Source organism: Glossina fuscipes, unplaced genomic scaffold, assembly GCF_014805625.2.
Source record: "Glossina fuscipes isolate IAEA_lab_2018 unplaced genomic scaffold, Yale_Gfus_2 112, whole genome shotgun sequence".
In the NCBI taxonomy this organism is placed as follows: domain Eukaryota; kingdom Metazoa; phylum Arthropoda; class Insecta; order Diptera; family Glossinidae; genus Glossina; species Glossina fuscipes.
Window position 1 is genome coordinate 2248546 of NW_023998455.1, and position 25716 is coordinate 2274261.

A 25716-nucleotide genomic window follows, 5' to 3' on the forward strand; every position below is an offset into this window, starting at 1 on the left:
GTAGACGTGGCTTTTGGTGGGGTTGCTGGTGGCGTTTGTGTTCTTCTGGCTTTGTGTGGTGGAGCCGGTTAGTTATTAGGTTGGAAGGCGGGGGGAGCACCCGCACCCGTATCCGCACCGGCACGTGCGCCTGAAGTCGCGGCTGCTCCCCCTGCCTTGCCACCTACTAAGCAACCGGCTCCTCCCCAAACAGTCAGAAAGCCAGAACTGCCACCCGCTTTCGCACCACAAGTCACGTCTACACCTAAAAGGATCATTAAACCCAGGCCGGAGGATGAGGCCAATGTTGAAGCTTTCGTCGAGAAAACGGTCGTAAAAATGGGTACAATGGGAGATGCCTTCGAAAGAGATTTGCGCAAGATATTAAACGAGTTCATACAAGAGTGCGGCTTCTGTTTCTGCCGTTTAGTCAATCCGAAAAGTAAATTGTATTGTATTGCTCATAGACTATATCACTGCGGTATTACTACATTATCATTCCGTGAACTGGCCTACTTGCATAGAAAATTATATGCTCAAGCCGATAAAATTTTACCGGGCTGTTTGCTTGACATGATCCTAACAGATCATAGAACCGAGGCAATAAACGCATTGGGTACCTATCTGACAAGGGACGGAGGCGATGGTTCGGAGGAAGAGCAAACAAAGTGTTGTTCCTGCAAGAATGAGCTGTGTTGTCGCACTTCGGAAGAAAATCTCCAAGAAAAGGGTAAACAAAGAATTTCTTCTCAAGCACACTAATTAAGGATGATCCTAACATGTACTTTTGCAGTTTTTAAGTTGGAAAGGGATATTGAAGATGCCAAGGGTTATTTGGAAGGCCTTAGATCGATGCCCTCCACCAGGCCAATCGATTATGCGGACAATAACTATTCCTTCGCAGATAGGTAGGTATATAAGAAATTGAAATAGAAAATTTAATGAATACAACTTATACTCTATTAATGTAGAACCTTCCGGGCCAGCATATCACAGAGAAGCCGCTCAAGTAAGCAACTTAGAAAATTTAAGGTAATAAAGACAGCCCTTCGTTGAAATATTTTCTACAAAATCGACTGTTCTTTCCCTTACAGAGCTTTCTTTTGAAAAACTCTGACTATCCACATATGGAATGAAACTAACTTTCTTCTCAATTTTGTTTACCCTCTCTGCTATTTGTCAATAATTTCCCATTTTTATTAAGCCTATAATTTTTACATGTACTTTTGAAGGTTGTTATTATCATAATTGAAACAAATAAAAAATTTTTAAATCTCAGCCCTCATAAGGTACAGAATATTTGTTTGCAATTCCCGATAATAGTTTTCGAAATAGCAATAACGCCGAATAGTAATTAACATAACGACAAATGTCCTTTTAGCACCGCTAATTTTAATATGGATGATAAGGATGGGCTTTTTTTAAATGGGTTTGTTTTGTTTATACCTGTATATATGGTTGGCCTTCAACTAGCCCTTTTTTATTTATATTGCAACGCGTCTATCACGGTACCTCAAAGGTGGTATGGAAAACCGTAAATTTTTTTTATGTAACTGAAGATATATTTGTGGAAGTACTATTAAATTAAATTAAATGTTTGCGTATACGCGATGAAGTGACAGACATGGTGAAAGAAGATGCACAAGCAAAATCAAGAAATCGAGCAGAAATGAATAAAAGTAGGGGTGACGTACCGAGTGTTATGTTGGCCTTCAACTCTATGAGTGTAGTAAGATTTTATAAATTAGATTAGATTAGATGAGGGAGAGGTGCATAATAAATAAAAACTAAAAATAAGAAGTAAGAAGAGTAAAGTCGGTCGACGCGGACTTCTACATATCCTACACCACTTCGCCTAGTACCGTTATTGGCTCATTTTGGTAATACTACACCAAAATGTACACAGTATTTTCATGCGAAGCCATAATTTTGAAAGCCCGCATACTGGAAGGCTAGATTTTCTCTCCATATAAGAGTTTGCTTCGCGATAGCGCCTTTATGAATGGGGATACAAAAAAAACATGGATTCATTCCCTTTCAAAAATAACGCCGGTCAAGCAGTGACTGTTATTATTGCTCGATATCATGCTATGATAATCAAGTTCTCTCTACCCAAATTGAAGTACATTGATGTGGACGAAATGTTGTGCCACATCGCGTGAAACTACTCAATTACTGCATGAGACATTGCCTGTCGTGTACTCTCTCATCTCGATGATGAGGGAGGTAATCACATAGCCGAAAGTTAACTTTCGCTGTTGTGTTGAAGTGTTTGGAAAACTTTTTCGTACGTGGTTTCCCTCAAGAATTTCGATAAAAGGGTGTGTATGTGTCAGTATAACCGTGGAGACCTTGTTGCCCGATGTTACAAGACACATAACCCTTTACTATTGTGAGGCAGTAATCTGCCATTCAATTTAATGCCAGGTACAAATTTATATTTCTTGGAACTTTTTCGTTATTTTTTGGGAGTTATACTTTTACTTGCTTGTACCCTTTAGTAAAGAGGGATTTTAATCAATCGCCGATTAAGCAGGAGCTCATGGTTTCGGTTTATTTTACATTAATTTTCTCATTCAAATTTTAAGGGTATTATTTATTATTCAATACCTAAAAGTTATTAAAATGCAATACAAAACTATTTTAAATTCCGTCTTATTTCACTGATGTTCAAGAAACTAAACGATTAGATGTATGTTTATAATCATTCTCTAAATACTGATATCTACGCGTCGGCTATCCCTTCAAGAAAAACACATCGAGGGAAACTGTCGGTCCCTCGAATCGGACGATTCTCGAAGTCGTCTCACTTGTAATTCCTTCAAGGTCGTCCTTTGCCAACCGTATCATACTACAATTAAAAAACAGTTGGTTTTCATATTGGGTTTCCTCAAGCAATCGTTCGCCGTGTCAACTTACGATATATCGATTAGCTTATTACTAACTTAACCTAATACTGACCCCACCGAGACAGAGAACATGTGAGATCCTCACAGTATGCACGTTATGAATCGAAAAAAAAGAATCTGCTTTCTACAGTATTTAATGAAAATCTTGCGTACATCTTTGAAACCCTTGTATAAGAATATCGAGATAATAATTTTAATCAATAATAGGAAGCACAATTATCGTCCGCAGTACTGCTATTCCCATGACCCATACGCTTGCGCTTCGATTATAACTTTTTCAGTCGATCTTACCATAAGGGACCTAGTTTGCATGGCCCGCTTAAAAGTTAATTTATTTTAAAAATGTTCAAGCAATGCCTTCAAACTAGTCACAGAATTTGACTTCGCGTCGCGCGGACTTCGCCGAATTTAACTTTCCTAGTTGTTAGCATTGAAACCTTTGCAAATATTTCGAAATTAGTGGACATTAAGTCTCTCTTGTTTTTGCTTGTCAAACGCCGATCCAAGTTGACCAAAGTCTTGGGTACATTAGGTCTTTGTCAACGACGGGCAACAACTAATCAAATAATGCAAAGGAAACTTCTCAGAACACGAAAGGGGAAATTCCACAAGAGAATTCTGTAAATCGCTTCCATCCGCTTCACTTAAAACATTCTTTCCGTTCATTGCATCAATCTTCATATCAGTCCACGCTTGCTGCACCTATCTCCCTATCAAATCAAACGTACCAAAATACAGCAAATCTTCTTACTACTGATCTTTCGTCCTAAGTGCCTTAACAACGGCTACTCAATATTTATACTTTTATTTCATTATTTTGAATATATTACGAGGACTATAAAATAAAATTTGTTGCATTTTACTTAAAAGCAATGGTCCGTAACATGACTGTATGGATAAGAATAAGAATTAACGCCGCCACATAGTGGCAGTTCCTACTCCAATTCCGCCCGATGCGACGCCACGTCGAACAGCTTCCATTTCGTCCGGACGATTTTCGCGATAAACCCGCTTAGTATCTTCAAATTCTCGCAGACGTTGATTGTATCTATCTATTTGATCGCGAAGTATAGCATCTTCGTGCATCGCGCGCCGTTCATCATACTCCAAACATCCTACACCATCCAATCGCTCCAAATCTAGCCAGCCACGGAATCGTACACACACTCCGTTCATAATGAAATATGATTTTATATGAACTTTTCCATGTTCCTTATCAAAATCACACTCCTTATCATGTACATATGGATTCTGTGTAGCGTTAAAGACAAGTTGCAAATTAGTACCCGATGCAACGAATGAAATTTCTGTATGACCTTCACGGCAACCGTTTTGAAAACGAATTTGACGCTCTTCTAAACCACGCTCGCGATATCCTGTGTACCTAATTTCACTCTCTCGACTTAAACGACGGAAAAGTTCATCACTTTCAAATTTAGATTTTTGATCGGGTACGACACGCGGCATCTTAAAAATAAAACGTGGTTTCGGTTGCTCATACAGACCGATCGTGTCGTACGGAATCATTCCAGCCAATGCCGCCTCATTCATTGTGGTGTTTTGGTTTTCGAAAAAACAGCACAAGCTTGTCTGTGGAAGGTAATTATGTTGGGCAGCTATTTTCGACGTTTTTTATTATACACTATTATAATGAAAAATTTTCTTACTATACTGCCTGTTTTATATTTACAGGAAATTTTATCCTTAAAAACGTGTCAATCCTGCGAATGATATCGTTAATGTAGCTTATTTTTCACAAAATTTGTTATACTTACTATTTTGCGGTTTTGAATAATGAAGTGTTGATGAAATTGTTTACATGTATTTTACAGGGATTATATGTTATTTCAGGGTTGCATTTTATGCTCTTTCCTATGAAATTAACAACTGGTAATAGATGCAACCAATGAAAACAAAGTTTACACGTTCTTCAGGCGATTTGTAAACAGTAACCATCCTCTTAAAAAATACAGTAAAAGCTCCTTATGCGCGGGGTTCCATACGTTCCATAAAATTGCCGCAAGTACAGAAACCGCGAATACGGAATGGTAATAGGGGATACGTCCCTAGGTAAAAAATAAAAAAAAAATCAATTTAATTGAATGCGAATGTGCATTTAGTTTTTCCCTCTTTAGTCAACTTGTTATTTGGGGAAATTGCTTAGCTGAAAAGAACTGAACTAGATTTGGGATTTTCGCAACAATATTTTATTCATTGAGTAATAAAGTTCCTTTCATTCTGTTTGTTTACCGTCTCAAAAACCGCGAATAAAGAAATTTATAGCCGCGAATATGGGAATTGGCCGCATTTTTTTCATCCGCGAATAAGGAGCTTTTATTGCACTAATTTTAATAGGCTATTTCAGTTTACATAAATGTTACATCAATTTACATCAAATGCATTTCAGGCTGAGTTTTCAATTTCTTTAGTAATCCCTCAAGGAAAGCGATTGTCCAAAGCCTTTAAATTCCCCTTCTTTATCACAGTTTTTTTTATGATTTAATATGTTCTTCTTGTCGACATCGGTATCGCGCCTTAAATATCTGCATCTACAAATTTAGAAACGATAATTCTGCAACCACAGACAAAGAAACGTAAATAAAACTATAATAAGATTATCGTGCCAAAAATGCTAATTATCGATATATATTACCATCTCTTTACCATCTTTTAATTTCACCAGTTTCCTTGGACGAATGACTATATTTTGCTGAACTTTTACCTAAAATACGGAAAAATTGTTTTTTGTTTGTGTGTTTATATAAAAAATAGATTTATTCGAGATTTGAAAATAGTATGTTGGAATTAGAGAAATTAAATAACAAAGAGTTACGCAAAATGTGTGTGGAGCACCAATTGCCTAACGTTCCCGTGACAGATACTAGCCGTAAAGTGCTTATTAAGCGCTTGGAAGCTGCTATTTCTGGCAAACCATATGCAACAGACAAAGATGTTAATCGTCGTACTATACATGTTTCTACGCCTGCCGAAGTGGCGTCATCAAATATAGTAAGTGAAGATAGTTCTGCTAGTTCTATGAAGACGGGTAATAATAGACCTACACGGCATACTATGGCCGTGTCGGAGCGTATAGTTTCAACAACAACCACAGTTAGCGATCCAGAGAGTTCAGATGTTTCTCCAGATCGTGTGTCAAAACAAGTATACGACAAAATGCAAACGCCCGTAAAGGAAAATCTATATCCAAAGTTACCTACTAAAGAACCCTCACCGAAACCAGTTATGCTCAGCAAAACTAATGTGGTGACGACTTCTTTCATTCAAGAAGCCAAAAAAAATGTTAATAAAACTTATGCCGACGCGGAGGAAAGGGGACAAACAATGACATCACAAATTCAATCAAAAGCTGTTCTTATTAATCAAAAAGTACCGACTACAACAATTAAACCGACTTTCACTAGCTCTACAACTTCTCAAAGCACAAAAGAATTCAGCCAAGCGATGCCCAGCAAGTTTACTACTTCTTATAATCAACCACGTCTTGTTTCAAGAGTAACCCTTAATACGTACAATTCAGCTTCGGGTGCGCAGCAGGATTATAACTATAACAAGAGTGGTCCACAAGTAAGAAAAAGTTATGCTTCTCCATCTTCTTCTTCAAAGTATCTCGTAAAACCGCAGTATATTGATGAGTATGACGATTATGATGATGACGCTGATCGTCCCGATGGTTATGATGACGACGATGATGAGGATGAAGACGAATATGAAGATGATGTGATTGTCGTTGAAGATAGTCCATTGGGTGGCGATGTGAAAACTCCTTTCCTTAGCAAATTTGCACGCAATTTGGAAAATTTGAAAGCTGCCCCTTTGGCCGATAAATATTCCCCATTGTCGGGCGCTGCTGTTAATTTGCGTCAACGCGAATCTTTTGGTCACCGAATTGGTACGCCTTCAGCAAAAGTAACCTCGCGTCGCTCGTTGCAGGCGACATCACCAAAACCGGACCCAATCAATGATTCGTTTAGGCAATTCATAGGGGCTTTAGAAGAAAAATATCATTTCAAATGGCCTCTTCTTGTAATCGTTTTGTTTATTTTGGGCGTTTTCTTCTATGTCTTTCTTGTACAAAGCATATAAATGAAGGTTAGCATTTAAAATTTATTTTATTATTTTTACTACAATCTGATTTTTATTCATTATTGTCATATTAATTGGTATTAACCAAATAACTTTTACGTATACTTTGTTCTTTTTTTTTGTTCCGTTTGTCACATATCTATGATATCTTTATATAGAATTGTTATAATAAAAACTAAGAATTTGTAAACTTTTCAATTAACTGTATTTTGTATTGAGTATGTGTTAATATCAAATAAACTAATTTGGAAATGCTTGGAAAACATGTGTTTAAGTTTCCTTAATAAGTAAAAGAAAAGAAATTTGTACTATTCACCTAATGTGTTTGATTAAATTACAAAATAGACTGGATGATGTTGGTTTTTGTGTTTCGGTTCAACAACATTGTTTGCAAATTTGCAAATATATACGAGCAATTATGCAATATTTTTGCACAATTTTATGCGCCCATGTGAATTACACCGAATATGTTGCTGACCTCAACCGGAAGCACGTCGGACAAAACAAGTAAAATGGTCTTTGGAGTCCTCCAACCAACTTGATATTAAACAATTAATACGGAAATCTGATGAAGCTGTTGAATACTGCAGCGAAGACAAATTAAAAAGCTTAACATTAAAGACAGTAAACGTTGTACAACGTGTTAAAAGCGTATCAAGCCGAGCTTACATCCAGATTTTGTCCATTGTTTGGGGTATCGGTATATCAAATTTAGAGTTATAAACGTTTAATGCATCACGTAGAACCTTCCGAGCAATATAATGCAGAAAATATAGAATATAAGGAAAAACTAATGGAATTATGGAGACACTTAATGCCGGATGAGCATTTAACAGAAAGTTTGTGAACAGTGGCAAGAAATTCGTTTTCAGTTAATCACAATCAAAAATTTTATTATGTATTTGACGAGTGAAGAACCCAAAACCGATTTCCGTGGTGTGGATTTATTAGGATTGGAAAATGTGTTATATTTTTTACGTGAATAATAATAATGTCATGGGTTCAAATGTCAAGTGCGGTAGAGTTTTTTTTGATGCTAGCGTTTTAAGAGAAAAGAATTTATTCTCTGACTAAATTTATAATAATAATAATAATAATTTCACAAGTTAGCCTAAAAGTAGACCGCCATAATTTTTATTATCAAATTAAAAAAGCAGAGTACAGAATAAAAATAGATGATTTTATCGATAGTAACAGTACATGTAATGTGGATTTTAATGTAAGGTAATAATAGACCTACACGGCATACTAATGGCCGTTGCGGAGCGTATAGTTTCAACAACAACCACAGTTAGTGATCCAGAGAGTTCAGATGTTTCTCTAGATCGTGTGTCAAAACAAGTATACGACAAAATGCAAACGCCCGTAAAGGAAAATCTACATCCAAAGTTACCTACTAAAGAACCCTCACCGAAACCAGTTATGCTCAGCAAAACTAATGTGGTGACGACTTCTTTCATTCAAGAAGCAAAAAAAAATGTTAATAAAACTTATGCCGACGCGGAGGAAAGGTGACAAACAATGACATCACAAATTCAATCAAAAGCTGTTCTTATTAATCAAAATAGCCGACTACAACAATTACACCGACTTTCACTAGCTCTACAACTTCTCAAAACACCAAAAAGTTCAGCCAAGCGATGCCACGTCTTGTTTCAAGAGTAACCCTTAATACATACCATTCAGCTTCGGGTGCGCAGCAGGATTATAACTACAACAAGAGTGGTCCACAAGTAAGAAAAAGTTATGATTCTCCATCTTCTTCTTCAAAGTATCTCGTTAAACCGCAGTATATAGATGAGTATGACGATTATGATGATGACGTTGATCGTCCCGATGGTTATGATGACGACGATGATGAGGATGAAGACGAATATGAAGATGATGTGATTGTCGTTGAAGATAATCCATTGGGTGGCGATGTGAAAACTCGTTTCCTTAGCAAATTTGCACGCAATTTGGAAAATTTGAAAGCTGCCCCTTTGGCCGATAAATATTCCCCATTGTCGGGCGCTGCTGTTAATTTGCGTCAACGCGAATCTTTTGGTCACCGAATTGATACGCCTTCAGCAAAAGTAGTCTCGCGTCGTTCGTTGCAGGCGACATCACCAAAACCGGACGCAGTCAATGATTCGTTTAGGCAATTCATAGGGGCTTTAGAAGAAAAATATCATTTCAAATGGCCTCTTCTTGTAAACGTTTTGTTTATTTTGGTCGTTTTCTTCTATGTCTTTCTTGTACACAGCATATAAATGAAATTTTCACTTAAAATTTATTTTATTATTTTCACTACAATGATTTTTATTCATTATTTTGTTCTTTTTTTTGTTCCGTTTGTCACATATATCTATGATATTTATATTTCGAACTATTATAATAAAAACTAAGAATTTGTAAACTTTTCAATTAACTGTATTTTGTATTGAGTATGTGTTAATATCAAATAAAATAATTTGGAAATAAAAAATTAAATCAAAACAACCAAAGGAACTTTTTATTAATTGTCTGATTTCAACCTATATGTATATATATACATATATATACATGTCAATCAATCAATCTACATCGACTTATATGTATATATATATATCTATATATATCTATATATATCAAATAAGTGATATATATATGTATATGACCAACTTATACCTCGTAATTTTTCAAATAGTTTGATGATATTTGGTAAACTGAATTAATTTGGCCCGAGCACGAATTCTGTTGAAAATGGATTGGATTAGATTGTGTTTCGCATAACTTCCCCATCTAAAGACACATTTTCAGAAAATCTTTAAAAGAAAGGAAAAATGGTGAATTTTTAATATGACAAACATTATTTTGCTAAACAGAGGCAATCTAAATTCGTATGAAAACTTTAACTAATGTCTTAGAATTCACACTTACCGGCAGTATTTTTTACAGTATTTCTCTAATTCGACCTTAACGAGTTGTTTATTGAACACCGCCATTTGTATTGATATTTCTCTGCGCATATGTCAAATTTTGTTATGATTGTTTTTAGTGGCTAGCACGAGGCTATTGTAACATTTTTTAAAATAAGTTCACAAAAATGGGGAAAATTAAGAAAAAACATCCTAAAAAACGTACGGCTGCCTTTAAAGAAGGTGAATCAAAAGAACTGGTGGAAGCACCACATAGCTTTATAATACATCGTGGTCTACCGTGCCCATATATTACGGATTTAACTCTTGATTTCCGAAAAATTATGGAACCATTCACGGCGCGCGAACTAAAGGAGAAGAAAATGAATCGCATTAAAGATTTTGTAGCTGTTAGTAGTTACTTCCACGTCTCTCATATGGGCATTTTCAATAAGGCAGAAACTCAGCTATCATTCAAAATATTGCGTTTGCCAAGAGGGCCAACATTAACATTTAAGGTATTTATAATAATAATTCAAAGAAATTTTTATACTAATTTTTTACGATAATGTTGAAGGTGCATCAATTCACTTTAGCGCGCGATGTGATATCGCTTAGTAAAAAACAATATGTGGATGAGGAAATTTTCAAATATTCTCCTCTAGTGATTATGAATAATTTCACCGGTGAAGGCAAACATTTAAAGCTAATGACTCATACCTTTCAAAATATGTTCCCAGCAATCAATATTACCCAGGTAAGTAGTGAATAATTCTGGCTGTAAAATTTGTATTCTTTTATGCGCATTCCTTACAGACTGATATTGCTACCATTAGACGTTGTCTATTATTTTCATATAATCCTCAAAATAATTTGATCGATGTGCGTCATTACTCTATACAAGTCGTTCCAGTAGGTTTAACTCGAGGCGTTAAGAAATTAATTATGGGTCAAATACCAAATCTAGCAAAATGTGAAGACATCGCAGATTTTATTATGCAGTAAGTTAGAATATTCATTCATTTACTTTCCTATCACCATATAACCATTAAATGAATCGAACCGCCTTTTTTATGCAAGCACATTTTTTTAACTAAAAATATATTTACATTTTTCTCGCCTATTTTGCGCAGAGATAATGCCTCGGAGTCAGAAGCCGAAGCAGATGAAAATTCTCAGGTTATCTTACCGCAAACCTTGAAGCGCAAAGGTAATCTGGAAGAGAACAAGTCAGCTGTGCAGCTGTACGAAATCGGTCCTCGCCTCACCCTCCAGCTTATAAAAATAGAAGAGGGCTTACTTACCGGCGAAGTGCTTTATCATGACCATATTATCAAGACGGAGGAAGAAAAAGAGATTTTGCGTAAAATGATTGAGAAAAAACGAAAACTAAAGGAACAACGCAAAAAGGAACAGGCCGAGAACCGAGCACGCAACCTTAAAGAGCAAGAAAAGCAACAAAAATCTAAACAAAAACAACGATCAACGGAAAATGAAGCAGTAAATGAAAGTGGTGATGAAGACGCTAGTGATGCGGATGATGATGCAGAGTACTTTAAGCAAGAAGTAGGTGAAGAACCAGATGAAGAGCTCTTCAAATCTAGCGTGTCTAACACTAGAAAGAGACATGTCCTACCGCCACGTAATCTGAAAAAATCCAAAAAAACGAAAATTGATAGAAAATTAAAAAAAAACTGAGTTATAATCATAAATCCATTGAGAAAATCCAAAAACATTTGTTTTTATAAGAGGTAACAAATATTCGCTTATCTTACATGCTAAATATAAAAAGTAGTTTTTAACTAAACATTTTCTGAACCATTCCCTTATATTGATTATTACTAGTTTTCCAACCATCTTTCACTTTTTGATATAAGCTCATGAATTCTTTTTTTTTTCGGAAATTCGGCAGCCGTTCTATAGTCTTCTGAGCCAATTCGAATTCTTTCATATGATAATAGGCGACAGCACGCCGATAGACACTCTTCTCCGCTGGCTCATTCATATTGTCAACGAAATTCGTATGATAGATAACATCTTCATATCGTTTCTCGATTAGTAGACAAGCCGCCAAATTAGTGTGGATTTGTAACATTAAATCTTCCATATCTTTACCGGCTATTCCATCCCGTTTTTTGGTTAAATTTTCAAATTTTTTGTACGAAATTAAACACTTTGCTGCTCTCGCAAAATATTCATGAGCAAATTTCGGATAAGTTCTGAACATTTTCACACCGTTCTCCTTATAATTTAAAGCTAACTGATATATTTCTGGCGGTCTTAACATTTGAATTTCTTTACTTTCCAAAACACTTTTCAATGTTAAAATGCACACCACCGGTAAGATTTTTGTCTCTATGATACATTCAGCTGTTTCGCCTTCAATCATTTGCTGCACTAGGATTTCCAAGTAATAATCCAACGGGGTGCAGGCTTTACCCATTTCGATTGTAACGTCTTGTTTTGCTTTTTGATCGTCCAGATATATAGATTCACGTCCTCGAAGATTTAATACTTGTTCAATACTAACAATTACTGTGGATAATAGGTGTGGTTTGCAGAGCCTTTTGAAGTCCAAAGCCAGCACCTTTTTATACAAACCTTTACGAGGCATTTTCCATTCGGTGCCTATGTACCATTCCATTTTATACGCCATATTTCTGTGATTTTTTATGTTTTGTATGTATTTCAATTTTAATAGATTTTCTTGAATTCTAATGTTCTTCTTCTTCTGCAATTCACAACACACAATTAACAGCAAGAATCCCTGCGTTGTTTAAAAAAGCTCCAAAATGAATACGAATATCTTTTTCTGAACCTTAATAAAGTTATTAAATTAATTTATTTTTACTTAGTTGACTTATATTCTCAAGTTAAATGTATTTTCCCCAACGAGAACATAAAAAAATTCTAATGTTTTTCTCCGCTTAGTCTGGAAGAGCTATGTTCGATTGTAAAAAGTATTAAGGGATTTTTAAGAAAAGAAATATAATCATCATACTGCAAAGTAAAACGCGTAAAACCTAGTGACAACACTGGTTTTAACTGGTAAACAAATACATTTTCAAACATATACGCTTCCTCTCAGATGTCGGCAATTTTCAGAGAAACGCGGCATAACTTCTCACTTAATTCACGTTATTTGGTTGAACGAATTTATCAAATTTTAGTAAATTAAATATTTATTATAATATTATATATTTAGAGATGGAATGTCTCCAATGAAGTTTTAAATCACGATTTAGTATCAGGTACTGATATATTTTGAAGTAGGCATATTATGTGAAAAAAGAAGAATGAATTATCTAAACTGGAAAGCTTGCATTGCACATTTGCGAAGCAAATCCTTTCCGCGGACATTATATACCTATTATCGGGGAATGTCCGACTGTTGTTGTGTTAATACCGAACGAGGTGAGTCATTAGGATATCTTTTTTAATCACATAATATTTATTTAAATTAGCCTCAACCTGATTGTCCAGTTTCATTGAATATGTTATAAATGGCTCATTAATCAATATCATTTCCTTGAATTTCCGAAATTGGCCACAAAGAAAACTGAGTTTCTGTTCTAGTGGCTTAACTCCCTTTTTAATAGGGGAAATTCCATTCTCTGTTAAAAAGGCAAAGCAGTAGTTAATTTCTCTGTAAAAAAGGCAAAGCAGTAGTGGAAAGCCGTAGGCATATAAATTAAAGCAATGTAAAAAATTAAGAAAAAATTAAAAAGCTCTGTTCAAATGACAAATCAATGCAAATAAATCTGTTGAAATTCTATACAATATATAAAAATTATGTAATCTTCGTTGCGATGACTAAAGCTACAAAGATCGCAAACTGAACTTTTTTAAACGCCAATTCTTTAGTTATTAATATATCCAGAAACGAAAAATTGCTTATCACTAAGCAACGGTGTGGAGCGAAAACGACGATTTGCAGTTATTTTAACAAACCTATCGCATAAATAAGTTACTCCAAGAAGAGCTTGCAAACGCTTAATTCTGAAAAAATGAGCGGAGTTTTTCGCTAATTTTTTAACGAGTACAGATTTGAAGTAATTGAAATTAAATCTTCAAATTGGAGAAATCAAGAAGAAAAGCACAATAAACCATTTCAAAATCTCCCATTTTTTTAATGTTTATTTTTGTAATATTAATTATATCTTCGTATAATCTAACATTCATACTTGAGCTCGGATTGTTGCATATTTCATTTGGCTTTCAGTTTTATTTAATTATGTTTATTAGGACTTATTTATTTTTGTTGATTTATGTAAACAATTTTATAGTTATTTATTTTATCTATTGTATAGATAAAATTGTTTAGCTTTAGTTAATTACTCATTATCTTTGAGTTTATGTTTACATAGGATACAGAGAGCTCAAGTTTATTATCTCTCATGTGCTCTTGCTTGTTCTTGCAAAGATGATGTGAAGTGAAGTGCTAATTTCAATTCTCTCATGCGATAATTTTTTTCTATTAGTGTTCCGTGTGAAGTTAAATTTAAGGTAAGGTTTAAACGTATAAGACGCGGTTTGAAGGAAGAGGATTATAAACTTTCATTGTTTTTTTTTTTTTTAAATAAAATATTACTTTAAGTATAAAAAATAATAAATTTTAATTTTTTCAACTTTCTTCATTTGGTGATTATTTCTTTTTTTTTCTTTTAATACATCGATTATATATTATTTATAAAAGTTGTGACTAGAAATTAGAGTTATATATATAAAAAAGGAAATAATAAATTAACTTAAAAAATATAGCAAAATCAGTATTCGAGTACAATTAGTTTTTAAGCGATTATTAAAAAAACAAAAAAAAAATCAATATAAATAAAAATTAGGATAAAATTAAAAAAAAAGGAAATATATATATATACATATATATATATCGATTCCAATGGGTACTTGATATTACAAAATCTTATTGAAAATTGTCGTGTTTTTTGCTTTTATTTTTTAAAATCCATTTAAAATTCTGTTTCCATGATAACGATCTATGGGTAACATTTTCAATCTAAACCTTATGTTTCTGTGCAATAATTTTTGAATTCTAATGATTCCTTTTAAAATATTTTTTTTTAAACAAAATACAATAATAAAAAATAATTATTGATGCGATATTAATTAAAAAAAAAAAATTCAATTTAATTTTATAGCTACTAATCGATGAGAACTTGAAAAAATAAATAAAAAAATATACTTTGGTTTAACTAAAAACTAATTTACACATATTTTCATATATATTAAGTATAAACAAATTATTTCTTATTAAACTTTAGTTTTACATTGAAAAAATCATTTTTAATTAATTATAATTTTAAAAATAAAATCAAGGCATTCCATAGCTTATTTCATATATTTAAAAGTTATAATACAATTACCATAAAATCACATAATTTTTGCTGTTATTATATTAATGATTTTCTATGTTGTTTTCTTCTTCATTTTTTTCGTTTTTTTTTTTATAAATGTAAAAAAAATAAAAATAAATCGTCGTTATTAGTCAAAATTAGTTTTAACAAAACTTCTACACAAAAAAAAAAATGCTTTTTCTTTGCCATTATTTATCTCAATATTTTTTTTAGTAAATGTTTTAAAATTCATTCAATATAAACATAAAACCGAGCAGGTGCTGCAGTCCAATTTTAAATCATTTAGTGTGTTTCCATAGGATTCTAGACACATTAAATTTTTTTTCTTTTTTTTTTTTTGCTTTTCCCATTCTAATGCTTAACCAAAAACGTTACAAGCATTTTTTTTTTATTTTCTTACAAATTATCCACTATCCGGTAAAACATTTTTTTAGTCTCTTCTTCTCGTTCTTTACGTGGTATAAGTACGTATGACATCACGTATAATTGCCCGGCAAAGGGGACAATGACCGCCGCCTACACCACGCCATTGTTCGATAGCACAATCGTAGCACATACACATATGTCCGCAACTATATAGAACCGAATCAATTTGATTCTCATAACAAATCGTACATTCAGCATTCGCTGAATAATTATTATCGCTTTGCTCGGTTGTTTTTGACGACCATTTGTTACTGCTATTCAAATTATTTGGGCCACAGACGCCCGCAGTAACCACTGTGGCAGTTGGAGAGGCAGTATTATTAGCAGAACCATTCTAAATAAATAAAAATTAAGACTTGCATTAATATTCAAGATAAAAGTAAAAGTGTATGTAGTATTTGAACACAGAGAAGAAGAAGAAGAACTGTAACACGAAAACTTTTTAGGCAATTATCGAAGAATTTCTCTCGGGCAGAGGAGCAACAATGTTGTGACTAGATGAGTTTCCCTTTAAAACGCATTTTTGTGTTATATTAATGCGGAGGAATCAGGGGGAGCAGCAATCCTCTCCGAAGCATAATGAAATTTTGAAAGTGAGATAAGTACACAGAACGACAAATCTCATGCGTGTAAAAAATGGAAATTAAAATCTTTAAACTCTTTGAGATAAAACAAAATCTCTCATGTTATTTTAAATAAGCTTTTTTCCATGTTATATTGACTTACGACGCCATGTTAATTAAACATGTTATGAGAGAGCAAGCTAATATCGCATGCGAAAATTAAGCAGGAAATTTTATCTAATATCATTTGGTCATTAGGTGTTTTTTATTTCCTGTTTTTTTAAATTTATTATTTACCTCAACATATTGTCCACTATTGGCATTAGCCATTAAATTGTTTGCGCCGTTCGTTGTTGTTGCTTGTTGAGGGCCGCTTAAACTATTTATTGAATTGGTTTGATTTAAACGTCCATGCTGCGCCGCTAAAGCTCCATTCAAGTCTAAAGCTGATGTAGCTGGTGGTAAATTCACCACTAGTACTGTGCCGCCATTGTTTGGTTGTATTTGAATCATATCGCCATTCGAGGGCATGCTAATCATGCGTCCTGATGCAGCAACATGACTGCCAGTTGCCGGTGGCGAACATGTACCATTTAGAATGCCTGTGGAGGCGCCGACGTTTAAATTATTATTAGATTGCATGGAGGCTAAGGTGGACGAAGATGCATGCGTTACATTTAAATGGCTGGGGTGCAGGATTTTACGTGATTCAGACATTTGACTATTCAGACTGTTAATGGATTCAGAGACGGGTATGTTAACTATGCGTTGTTGGGATCCGGCTACGGATGCCGTTGAATAAGCCACCATATTTGGTAATTGTTGACGGAACATTCTTACTGATTGGGTTGACCCGTAGACATCCAAAAATGCCCATAATTGCAAAGATTGATCGACATGCATTACTACAACCGCTGGGCCATTATTCTTACTGATCGTTACTTCACCGTTAGGTGCGACAAAAAACGCAATTTCATCGGCACGCTGAGGAGCGGTCGCTATATCCTTACTAACTACCCAATATTCGGGACGATCGAGTAAAAAGTCCGAGTCATTGGGCAAATCGCCCGGTTGCAGAGCGGCTGGATTACAGGATGTTAAACCTAAAGCCAAAGCGCCGACATACATCTGTTCAGTCTTGAGTATCTGGACAATGAGCTTCTCACCGATGCGAATCGGTCGTGCGGTAAACACATAACCTTGACAGAAATCATTTTCAGTACGCGAGGCTATAAATCGATCGTGAGATAAGCGAACATTACGACCTTTGGTAATATGAAAGGGTACCGGTATTAAACGACCATTAACATTATAACGCAACGGTGGCACACCATTCGCCATATCAACTTGATCTTGGCCGGACAGATTTAACGATTGCAACGAAGGCATCACATGACGTTCAAGCTCGTGATCTAAACCGCTTGTTGTGGGCAAGGAACGTCTAGACTGCTGATGGGCATGCAATGTACTTGTGGCCATTTGTGGTGCCGGTAAAGTACCGCCCATTAAGGTCGGTGGTAAACCGATGCCGCCGCTCTGTTGATACATATAAATACGAGCATCCAAAAATTCTATAGCCGTGCAATTACCATAAATATCAATGATAGTCCACAATAAGCCTCTCGTATCAATGCCCGATAATATCACACCCTTCTCCTCATTGTTAATGCCGTAAATTACTTCACCGGCCGAATTTACATAATAATACAATACGTTATCCTTCTCGCAGTATTGTTCATGTAAAGCTTTAGCCCAAAAACCGGGTCGATTTGTTAGATCGGGACAAGCGAATTTAGGTAAATTTCCATCTAAGGTGGCCGGATCATTGGTGGTGAAACCGAAACGTATACCGCCTTTCCAATTATTCGAAATCTCGGTGAAACGTACGCAAACGCGTTCATTGATTCGCACCGGACGCGAGGAGAACGTTATTGCGCGGCAAAAGCTTTCAAAACGTCGAGCGAGTGTACCGTCACGGGAAATGCGTATATTATCGCCGTGAACACTATGAAATTGTAGAGGTGGCAAATTATTAGGACCAGGACAGGCGGATGGAGAACGGCGGACTGAAAATGAAACGAAATCAAAAAGAAGAAAAAGATAAAATTAGAGACAAGATTACAAAATAAGGAAACGAAAAAAAAAATAAAAATAGTTTACGTAATTAGGGGTCAACTAATCTTTTGTTTGTTGTTGTGGAGAAGGAAGTCTGATAAGATTTTTTTTTTTTTTTAAATTCTTTAACACTTAAGCGTGACAATAGTAATTTGATACTAACACTGAAAAAGGCGCTTAAAAGATTTAAAAGGGCGAACATATCTGTCTGTCTGGAGAGATTAAAGTGAAATGAAACGCAGAACAGAAAGAAAACACAAAAGAAGAAGCACAAGAAAAAAGAGGGCATATAAAGAATTCACTGAACTTTGGCTGAATTGACAACATAACCTCATAGCGTGGTAGGTTGCTAATGCCCAACCGATATGATCTTGGCGACCCAAAATGGGCAACCAAAGCGATAATTGAATTCGCGCAACCACAATAAAGGTTAGAGAAGTTAGTAACCTCTCCCGTTCCAGAGACCAACTGCCTATAAAATAATTTTGCCGTAATCAAAGCAAAACATTTCTTCATTTCATGTAATACGTGATGACTTTATAATTGATTTCCTTTATATAATGTAGTGTAGTCCAGATAAGCTCTTTGCTCTCACATAAATAGAAAGAGACCACTCGAACAATGTGAATGAATATTATTAAAGGCAACACATAGGCGCGTAGTGGAAGTAATTTTATTAATGGGTTAAGTATGTACAACGTAATGCAACAATACAAGTACAAATTGTTGTGTTATAATATTAAACGTGATTTCCTTTTGGCTTGAATTCTGCCTATTCTCGTATAGTAAAAATTGTCTTCAAGTTACGTTGTTCGGTTTTTGTTATTGTTATGTACTGTTCTGTACTAAAAATGCTGCCAGAATTTTAATATAAACAAAAAAAAACAACAACAACAACAGAAAAAAGGTGTTTACACACAAAACAAAACTTGGCGTTTATCCTAAATCGAACGAAGAAAGCCAGGCGAGATCAATGCAAGCGAAGATAATATATTTACAGTAAATCCTAAAGTTATGCGAAAATAGTTCAAATTCAAGGATACAATCCTCTAAGCTACATGCGCATTCATTAGTGTACATGTACTGCATGAGACTCGCCTTTTTGCCGGTAGGTCTACATGTTTGCCTGTTGATCCGCTGAAACCCGGTGAGAATATTCTGCACTTGCATCGAGCATAGACTGATTCGACTTTCTGCAGATTTTCTACTCCATATCGAGCTTTCAACTTAACCTATAAAAAGCCTGCCTGATCGAGAATTTTCGTTACACGCTTTTGATTACTTTCTGCTTTCATCTGCTCTTTGCGGGAGTTTCATCCTAGCAGTGCTAGCTAGCTAGCTTGCGTGCTTCCTCATTGTACATTGCATTGCTTGATCCTTAAAAAGGCATAGGTTTCGTATGGACCAGTCTATCAGCAGAGTGAGTGATAAGTTCACAATCTGGCACTTAGGAAGTAAGCATCCTTCCTATGTTGACGTGGGCGTTTCCTCTCTTCACCATTCATGAGGTTCAGCCTTCACGGCAGTACACCCCAGTGAATTCATCCGCTCAAATATCTATTCCTTGATAGCCATGCGAATCCATTGGACATTTTTTTTAGCTACAAGACGTAAGGACCGACAGGACCGAAAGCACGAATATGCGGACATTTTGCGGAGTATTTTGAACTTACTTCTGAGTGTTACAAATTGCGATCGATACGATCTGGCATCAGCAGCTTCTAGTGGGACCCTTTGAATATTTTTGTTTTCATTGCTTACATAAATCGTGCTTTTAATTGAAATAAATTAATAACTAAATTATACAAATTTTTATTAGCTTTGTCATTGAGCTAGAAGGCCTTTGCTCATGCCTGCCATGGCATGAAAAATGTTTTTCCGTTAAATAACTCTTTACTGTACTTATCGTTTCATTTAATTGACAGATAAATTATGCATGCATTACAGTAGTTGGGATTGCGGTTTAGACAAAAAGAAAGAAAAAATGACCAAAAAATAGCCTTAAGGCGACTTTTAGATCACTAAAGAAAAGTACATTTTGTTTGATATGTTTATACCCAAAGAGATAGAATAATGACGTGACTATCCTTTCTCTATCCATTGTGGAGTCATGCCACTGCATCGTAATGTTCACGTAGAAAGCTAGCGTCATGTGTATACAAAAAGTGCTCATGGGAAGCTACATGATAATATACTAAGAAAAAGAGGACGGAAGGACAGACAAGTCTCTCTCTCTCTTTGATATTTCTCATAAAGAGTCCAGAATGGAACGCATCAACATCGATCATCGTGGGTCGCGGTTTGCTATCGATAGGGATAAGCGAATGAGCTAATGCCTCATACGCATACGCGTTAAAGCACGAGCAACAACAGGAACAATGTGACGCGGTGTCCTCAGTTCGGATAGGAAAAGGTTAGTATTTACCCTCAAGGCAATTCTCAAAATAATAGCAATGGATATAATGGAGCGTGGTAACTTCGTCCTTCATGGCAAGAGATTGACTAAGCCTGCCAGCAGAGACTATCAACTACCATCAGTCAGACAAATCCGCTTTTACGGCCGAAGCATGAGAAAATTGGAGATTTATTTTCGAATTTCCATAAACTATTAAGAGTCGGATCACTCAAATACCTTCCTCGGATCGATAGACGACAAATATTCTTAAGCTTGCCAAGCATAGCCAAGTAGTTAAGAGGTGCGACTATTAAGTCGATATATCCAATTCTCGGTGCATAGATCATGTCTTAATCTCTTCCACTGCCTCTGTCAACTATGGATCGATATTGACAAACTCTTATGTCGAAATAGATTCGACATTGTATTATTCAATATTATTAAATGCTTGTGTTTTCTTTCTATAGTCTGAAGACTTGCATTTTCTTTTTCCATTGAAATCACTTCTTATATCTTCTTTAAACTTCCTTAATAAAGGAGTTGATGGTAGGTAAAAAACAAAAAAAGGTTAGGAGTGCAAAGTGTTAACAAAGATTGGTATATGCCTGTAGCTAGGTATAGCCTCGATCGGTGAAAGCATAACAATTAACGATTCGGCACATTCCTCCACATAGGCTGCGGCCTCTTCTTGTCTCTCTGTCCTCCCTTCTTTCTGACCATCATACCAGCATCCCTTGAGTGATTGATCATTTAAAAAATAAGAAAAATCAGATTGGACTGTGCAGGTAAAAATTTTCGAAATATTTTGATGAAATTTGCTAACACTAATGTCGCGAATGGGCCACGAACAAGCATTGCTGAAAACGATTTGGATTGGAACACTTTTTCGATCACTTGCCACAAAAGATGCTTTCTTTTGAAAAGTCGTAGCAGTAATTGAAAGCTGATGGGCCGTGACCCACTATAATGGGTACCGTATCAATCAATTTAAAAATAATTTTCTGCATCGATTTATGCTTTTCGCTCCATCTGTCCGTCTTGGCTTTAACCTATAGGGCGCAATTTTTGCGATATTTTGATGAAATTTAGTAACACTTATGAGTTTTCAGCCACGAACGAGAATTTCTGAAAACAATTTAGGTCGGTTGACTTCTTCCATGCCATATAAGGCATTAATTTGAACGCACGTATCAGTAAATTTGTGAGCTAATGAAGGGTGCTTTAAAGGTGGGCCGTGATCTACTATAATGTATTTACCCATTTAGTTCTACGTGTGTTACAAACGAAATAATAAAATTAGAGTACCATGGACTAACGTTGCTATAATGGTTACAAAGTCTGAAAGATATCAAAGCAAAGAACAACTTTTTTATTTATTTTTTTTTTTTGAACTCATTCTGCTTACGCTTGACGATAAGCGGAAGTATAATCAATGGTTTTTCGTGGGTTTTTTTTCTACTTTTTCTTCGTTTTTACTGCATTTAAATTAATCGTCAAACCCGGTTTTACTTCCTCTAATAGTAGTTGTAGTTGTTGCTTGTGGAGGAAAAAAAGAAAAACGATGTGAATTTATTCTATGCAACGGAAGTGTTACTAATTTTTATAAACATTTTAAATACATTATATATATGTATATACATATATATATATACATGTATATAAATCCATACATGCCTATAAAACATGTATATACATATATGCGTGTAATATAATATCCTGTTGTTCATATATCTATCTGACTGGGATTTATAAAGAATAGCTATCTCAAGTGCAGTAAAGCATTTAAAACCGAATAATTGTAAAAAGTATAAGATTTCTGCATCTTGTCTGGAAAGTCGGTGGAAGGGGAGATATATATATGATTAAGCAGGCTTTCTTCTATATATTTCTCTGTATATATATGCGTATGTGGATATATATTTAAAAGGAACATCTGTCAATTTTTCTTTATTGAATGCAACTTAAAAAAAAATATATATATACATATATATATATATATATATATATATATATATATATAAAGAAATCAACCCTTAATCACTCAACTAAAGCTTGTATTGAAATTTGCTTAACGCTTTATTTATACTTTTATAATTATATCTATATATAGAGCTATGTATGTATGTATATGTTATCTCTCTTTTTATTTTATTTCAGTTACTTTTTTGGACTTGTATTCTTTACAAAAATCAACCCCTATAGTAGTATTGCATGTAGTATAGTATAATAAGATAATCGTGTCCTGTTGCTTTGCCTTTTACCTGGCACTCTTTTATTTTTTTACTTTCATTGGTGGCGTCGTCAATTCACAATTCAGTTTTCCGTTGATTATTTCTTCCCTAAAGATCGTTTATCTTGTTGGTGTTGCGTGAAGAGCTATAACTGTATATATGCATATATATATATATATATATAGGCAGCTGGCACAAGACCGTATATCTTTTTCGTCTTTTCTTTATTATTATTTTTTTTTGCTTTGTATTTTGTTTTTTTTTTTTTTTTTTTTTTGGGGAGGGGGGAAGAACAAATATATCTTTTTGTGTGTACTTAAGTCGGTGAGTGAGAATCGTTTATTTACTTATTGTACTTTTCTTTCGTTCTTTTCATATATTTTGGAAGGGACCATTTCAACATGTGCAACTTTACTGTCGCCAGTTGTTTTTCTTACATTTTATATGGCTTTCTTTAGGATTATTATCATTACTGTTGTTGTTGTTGTTGTTGCTGTTGTTATTTTAGTTTTTTTTTTTAGTTCAACTCGATTGGCACGCGTCAAAAGGTATCATCATCCTTATGTTATATGAGGAGCAGCATGTGTGTAAGTTATGTTTAAAACACAATTTTTAAAGCTTCTGTTAAGAGTTTGTCGGCATTTTTAGGCCTTCTTTTCTTGCCTGCCTGCTTGCCTGCTTGCCTGCCTGCCCTTCTTATAAAAGGCAAGCACTTGCTCTTCTACTTGAACATTCCTTAATCAGGAGGTTCGCCATAAAATAAATGATGTTTTAAGTCATCTTTTTTTTCACTCAGTAAATTATATTTATAATGTAATTTATCATCGTATATATACATATATATACTTTTTTTTTTATTATAGTTGTGTGAAAGGCTTTTTCGTTGCCGCCGGTGCGTTTACACTTAAACTTAAATGACGAAAATTATTACACAGAAATTTCAATTAACAAATAATTTTCTTCTTCTTCTCTTGCTTTCATTCTTGCTTTTTAAAGTTCTGGACATTGATGTGAAAGCCACGTTCTGTTAACAGTAATTTGTTGGGAGAACAAATGTTTATTTAGTTAGCTCCCTTTTTGTACTCTCCACCTAGCGCTTGCTATACAAGAGCACATTAAGTTTGTGCGGATGTATACAACACACACAGTAGGACTTTTCTACTGCGATTGCCTCGGAAAGTGGTTCTGAACTTGTCCGTCCAGCCGTCCGCTCTGTTCTTTTGTGCCATTTTTTGCGATATTTTGATCAAGTTTGGTACATCGATATGCTTTGCTTCAAGGGCGAAAGCTATTGCAAATAGTTTGGAGCATTTTTTTGATCTCTCTCCTCATATAAAGGCTTATTTTCAAAAGTTGTTTTATGGATAACTGCATTAATGCGGAATGATGTAGGGTGTTTAAGGATGGGCCATGGCCTACTATAGCGTTTTTACCTGTCATATCCCACACAACTTGTGGTAGAAGTAGAGTTGGCGCGGATGTAAGTAACTTGGACTTGGGCTAGATTCACCTTTTATTATATCTTTTCTTATTCTTCGTTTCTCTCTTTTTGCTATACCGATCGATTCAGAATCACTTGCTATGCTTGTCTGTCCGTCTGCTGGCTGGCTTCTGCAAGCTATCTATCGATTTGTTCCGGCCAAGGGGGGAAGGTCATGGAAAAGCCTTGAATAGTTGACTGGCACACGAATCTTCTCTGTTCGTATCTGTTTTAACCAAACCCATGTTGTATTCAAAAAATAAGGGGAGGGGGCGGAAAACTACGGGCTTTAAGACTAATAATGTAAACTTATTTTTTTTTTTTTTTTATTAGATGGATGCAATTGTCATTAATATTTGAGAGAAGTTCAATGTCATTTTGTTTATAAGACCGTCGATGTGAAAGACATGTCGTCAATAAATTTCACAAACTTTTGCGTAAATCCATAGATCAAAGATTGTCACTCGGCAAGACAGATAGTCCAATGTATTGTTTTGAACGCGATGGTTGAGAGAATCTTTGATTTAAATACTGGACGCATGGAAAGAGGGAAAAGAACGATTTTAGCGCGGGGATATAGGCTGCTCGATCCCCAAGAAAGAAACAAAAACGGAAACAGTTTGTCTGTCCCTCGACCTGGATCATCTCGGAAGTTCTCTGATTCATATACTTGTCTATGTTAATCTTACTTTGCCTTTAATTAGAAAACGGATATTGTCTGCCCAAGTGAGTTACTCCAAACCCTTGTCGTTCGTCTGATATGTCAGCTTAGAATAGATTGTGATTTACAACTCACTGAACAACTAGCATTTCCAATCGTGCCATCGAAATTGGAAAATATGTGAGATCAAAATGAGGGACGACTTTGAGTCTTGCTTGATGGTTTTTTTTTTTTTTTTATGTTCTTCTCCTTTTTCTTGACACTTTAACGCAGCTAAAGGGTTAACACTGTAAATTGATTTGAATTTGGTTAAATTTGAAAAACACCTTCGCTATTTTAGTTACTCTCATTATTATCGAATATTAAGTATTTATTAATAATTTTGATTAAATTATTCTAAATTATTGAGTTTTTAGGTGTGTATGCGCAAGAAGCTTACTCATCGTGTACGCATACGAATGCGGCCACCGTTGACGACCCCAGACTTTAGCATAAATGGTTAAATTATGTGGGTTTTGTTTATACATACAAGCACATACAACATACATATATATATATATATCTACATAGATCCACACACGCACATCCATATATATGTATAT

At 34.9% G+C, this 25716-nt stretch overlaps 6 protein-coding genes across 7 annotated transcripts in view; 3 read left to right on the forward strand and 3 right to left on the reverse strand.

Moving 5' to 3' along the window:
• LOC119639246 (flagellar attachment zone protein 1) overlaps positions 1-1115 on the forward strand; it is a 5234-nt gene extending 4119 nt beyond the window's left edge. The window contains exons 6-9 of the mRNA XM_038036531.1: positions 73-709; positions 773-887; positions 951-1011; positions 1074-1115. Coding sequence (XP_037892459.1) covers positions 73-709; positions 773-887; positions 951-1011; positions 1074-1115 — 855 coding nt within the window. The remainder of the gene's footprint in view (positions 1-72; positions 710-772; positions 888-950; positions 1012-1073) is intronic.
• A 2532-nt stretch (positions 1116-3647) lies between these two features.
• LOC119639630 (protein big brother) lies at positions 3648-4792 on the reverse strand. The gene is made up of 2 exons (XM_038037129.1): positions 4664-4792; positions 3648-4609 (listed from the first exon to the last, which is right to left on the reverse strand). The coding sequence occupies exon 2, from the start codon at positions 4437-4439 to the stop codon at positions 3798-3800; it is 642 nt and encodes a 213-aa protein (XP_037893057.1). The 5' UTR covers positions 4440-4609; positions 4664-4792; the 3' UTR covers positions 3648-3797.
• A 746-nt stretch (positions 4793-5538) lies between these two features.
• LOC119639628 (otefin-like) lies at positions 5539-7190 on the forward strand. The gene has a single exon (XM_038037127.1). The coding sequence runs from the start codon at positions 5685-5687 to the stop codon at positions 6990-6992; it is 1308 nt and encodes a 435-aa protein (XP_037893055.1). The 5' UTR covers positions 5539-5684; the 3' UTR covers positions 6993-7190.
• Positions 7191-9962: 2772 nt separating this feature from the next.
• Positions 9963-11569, forward strand: LOC119639247 (protein Peter pan). Its single transcript, XM_038036532.1, has 4 exons — positions 9963-10389; positions 10449-10628; positions 10688-10872; positions 11005-11569. The coding sequence occupies exons 1-4, from the start codon at positions 10060-10062 to the stop codon at positions 11567-11569; spliced, it is 1260 nt and encodes a 419-aa protein (XP_037892460.1). The 5' UTR covers positions 9963-10059.
• Positions 11570-11606: 37 nt separating this feature from the next.
• Positions 11607-12689, reverse strand: LOC119639629. Its single transcript, XM_038037128.1, has one exon. The coding sequence runs from the start codon at positions 12525-12527 to the stop codon at positions 11670-11672; it is 858 nt and encodes a 285-aa protein (XP_037893056.1). The 5' UTR covers positions 12528-12689; the 3' UTR covers positions 11607-11669.
• A 2647-nt stretch (positions 12690-15336) lies between these two features.
• The window catches only part of LOC119639627 (protein neuralized), a 47713-nt gene continuing 37333 nt past the window's right edge, over positions 15337-25716 (reverse strand). For both annotated transcript variants that reach the window (XM_038037126.1, XM_038037125.1), the window contains exons 2-3: positions 16530-18298; positions 15337-16003 (exon numbers count right to left, since the gene is read on the reverse strand). In XM_038037126.1, the coding sequence (XP_037893054.1) occupies positions 15695-16003; positions 16530-18298 (2078 nt within the window). In that variant the 3' untranslated portion in view covers positions 15337-15694. The remainder of the gene's footprint in view (positions 16004-16529; positions 18299-25716) is intronic.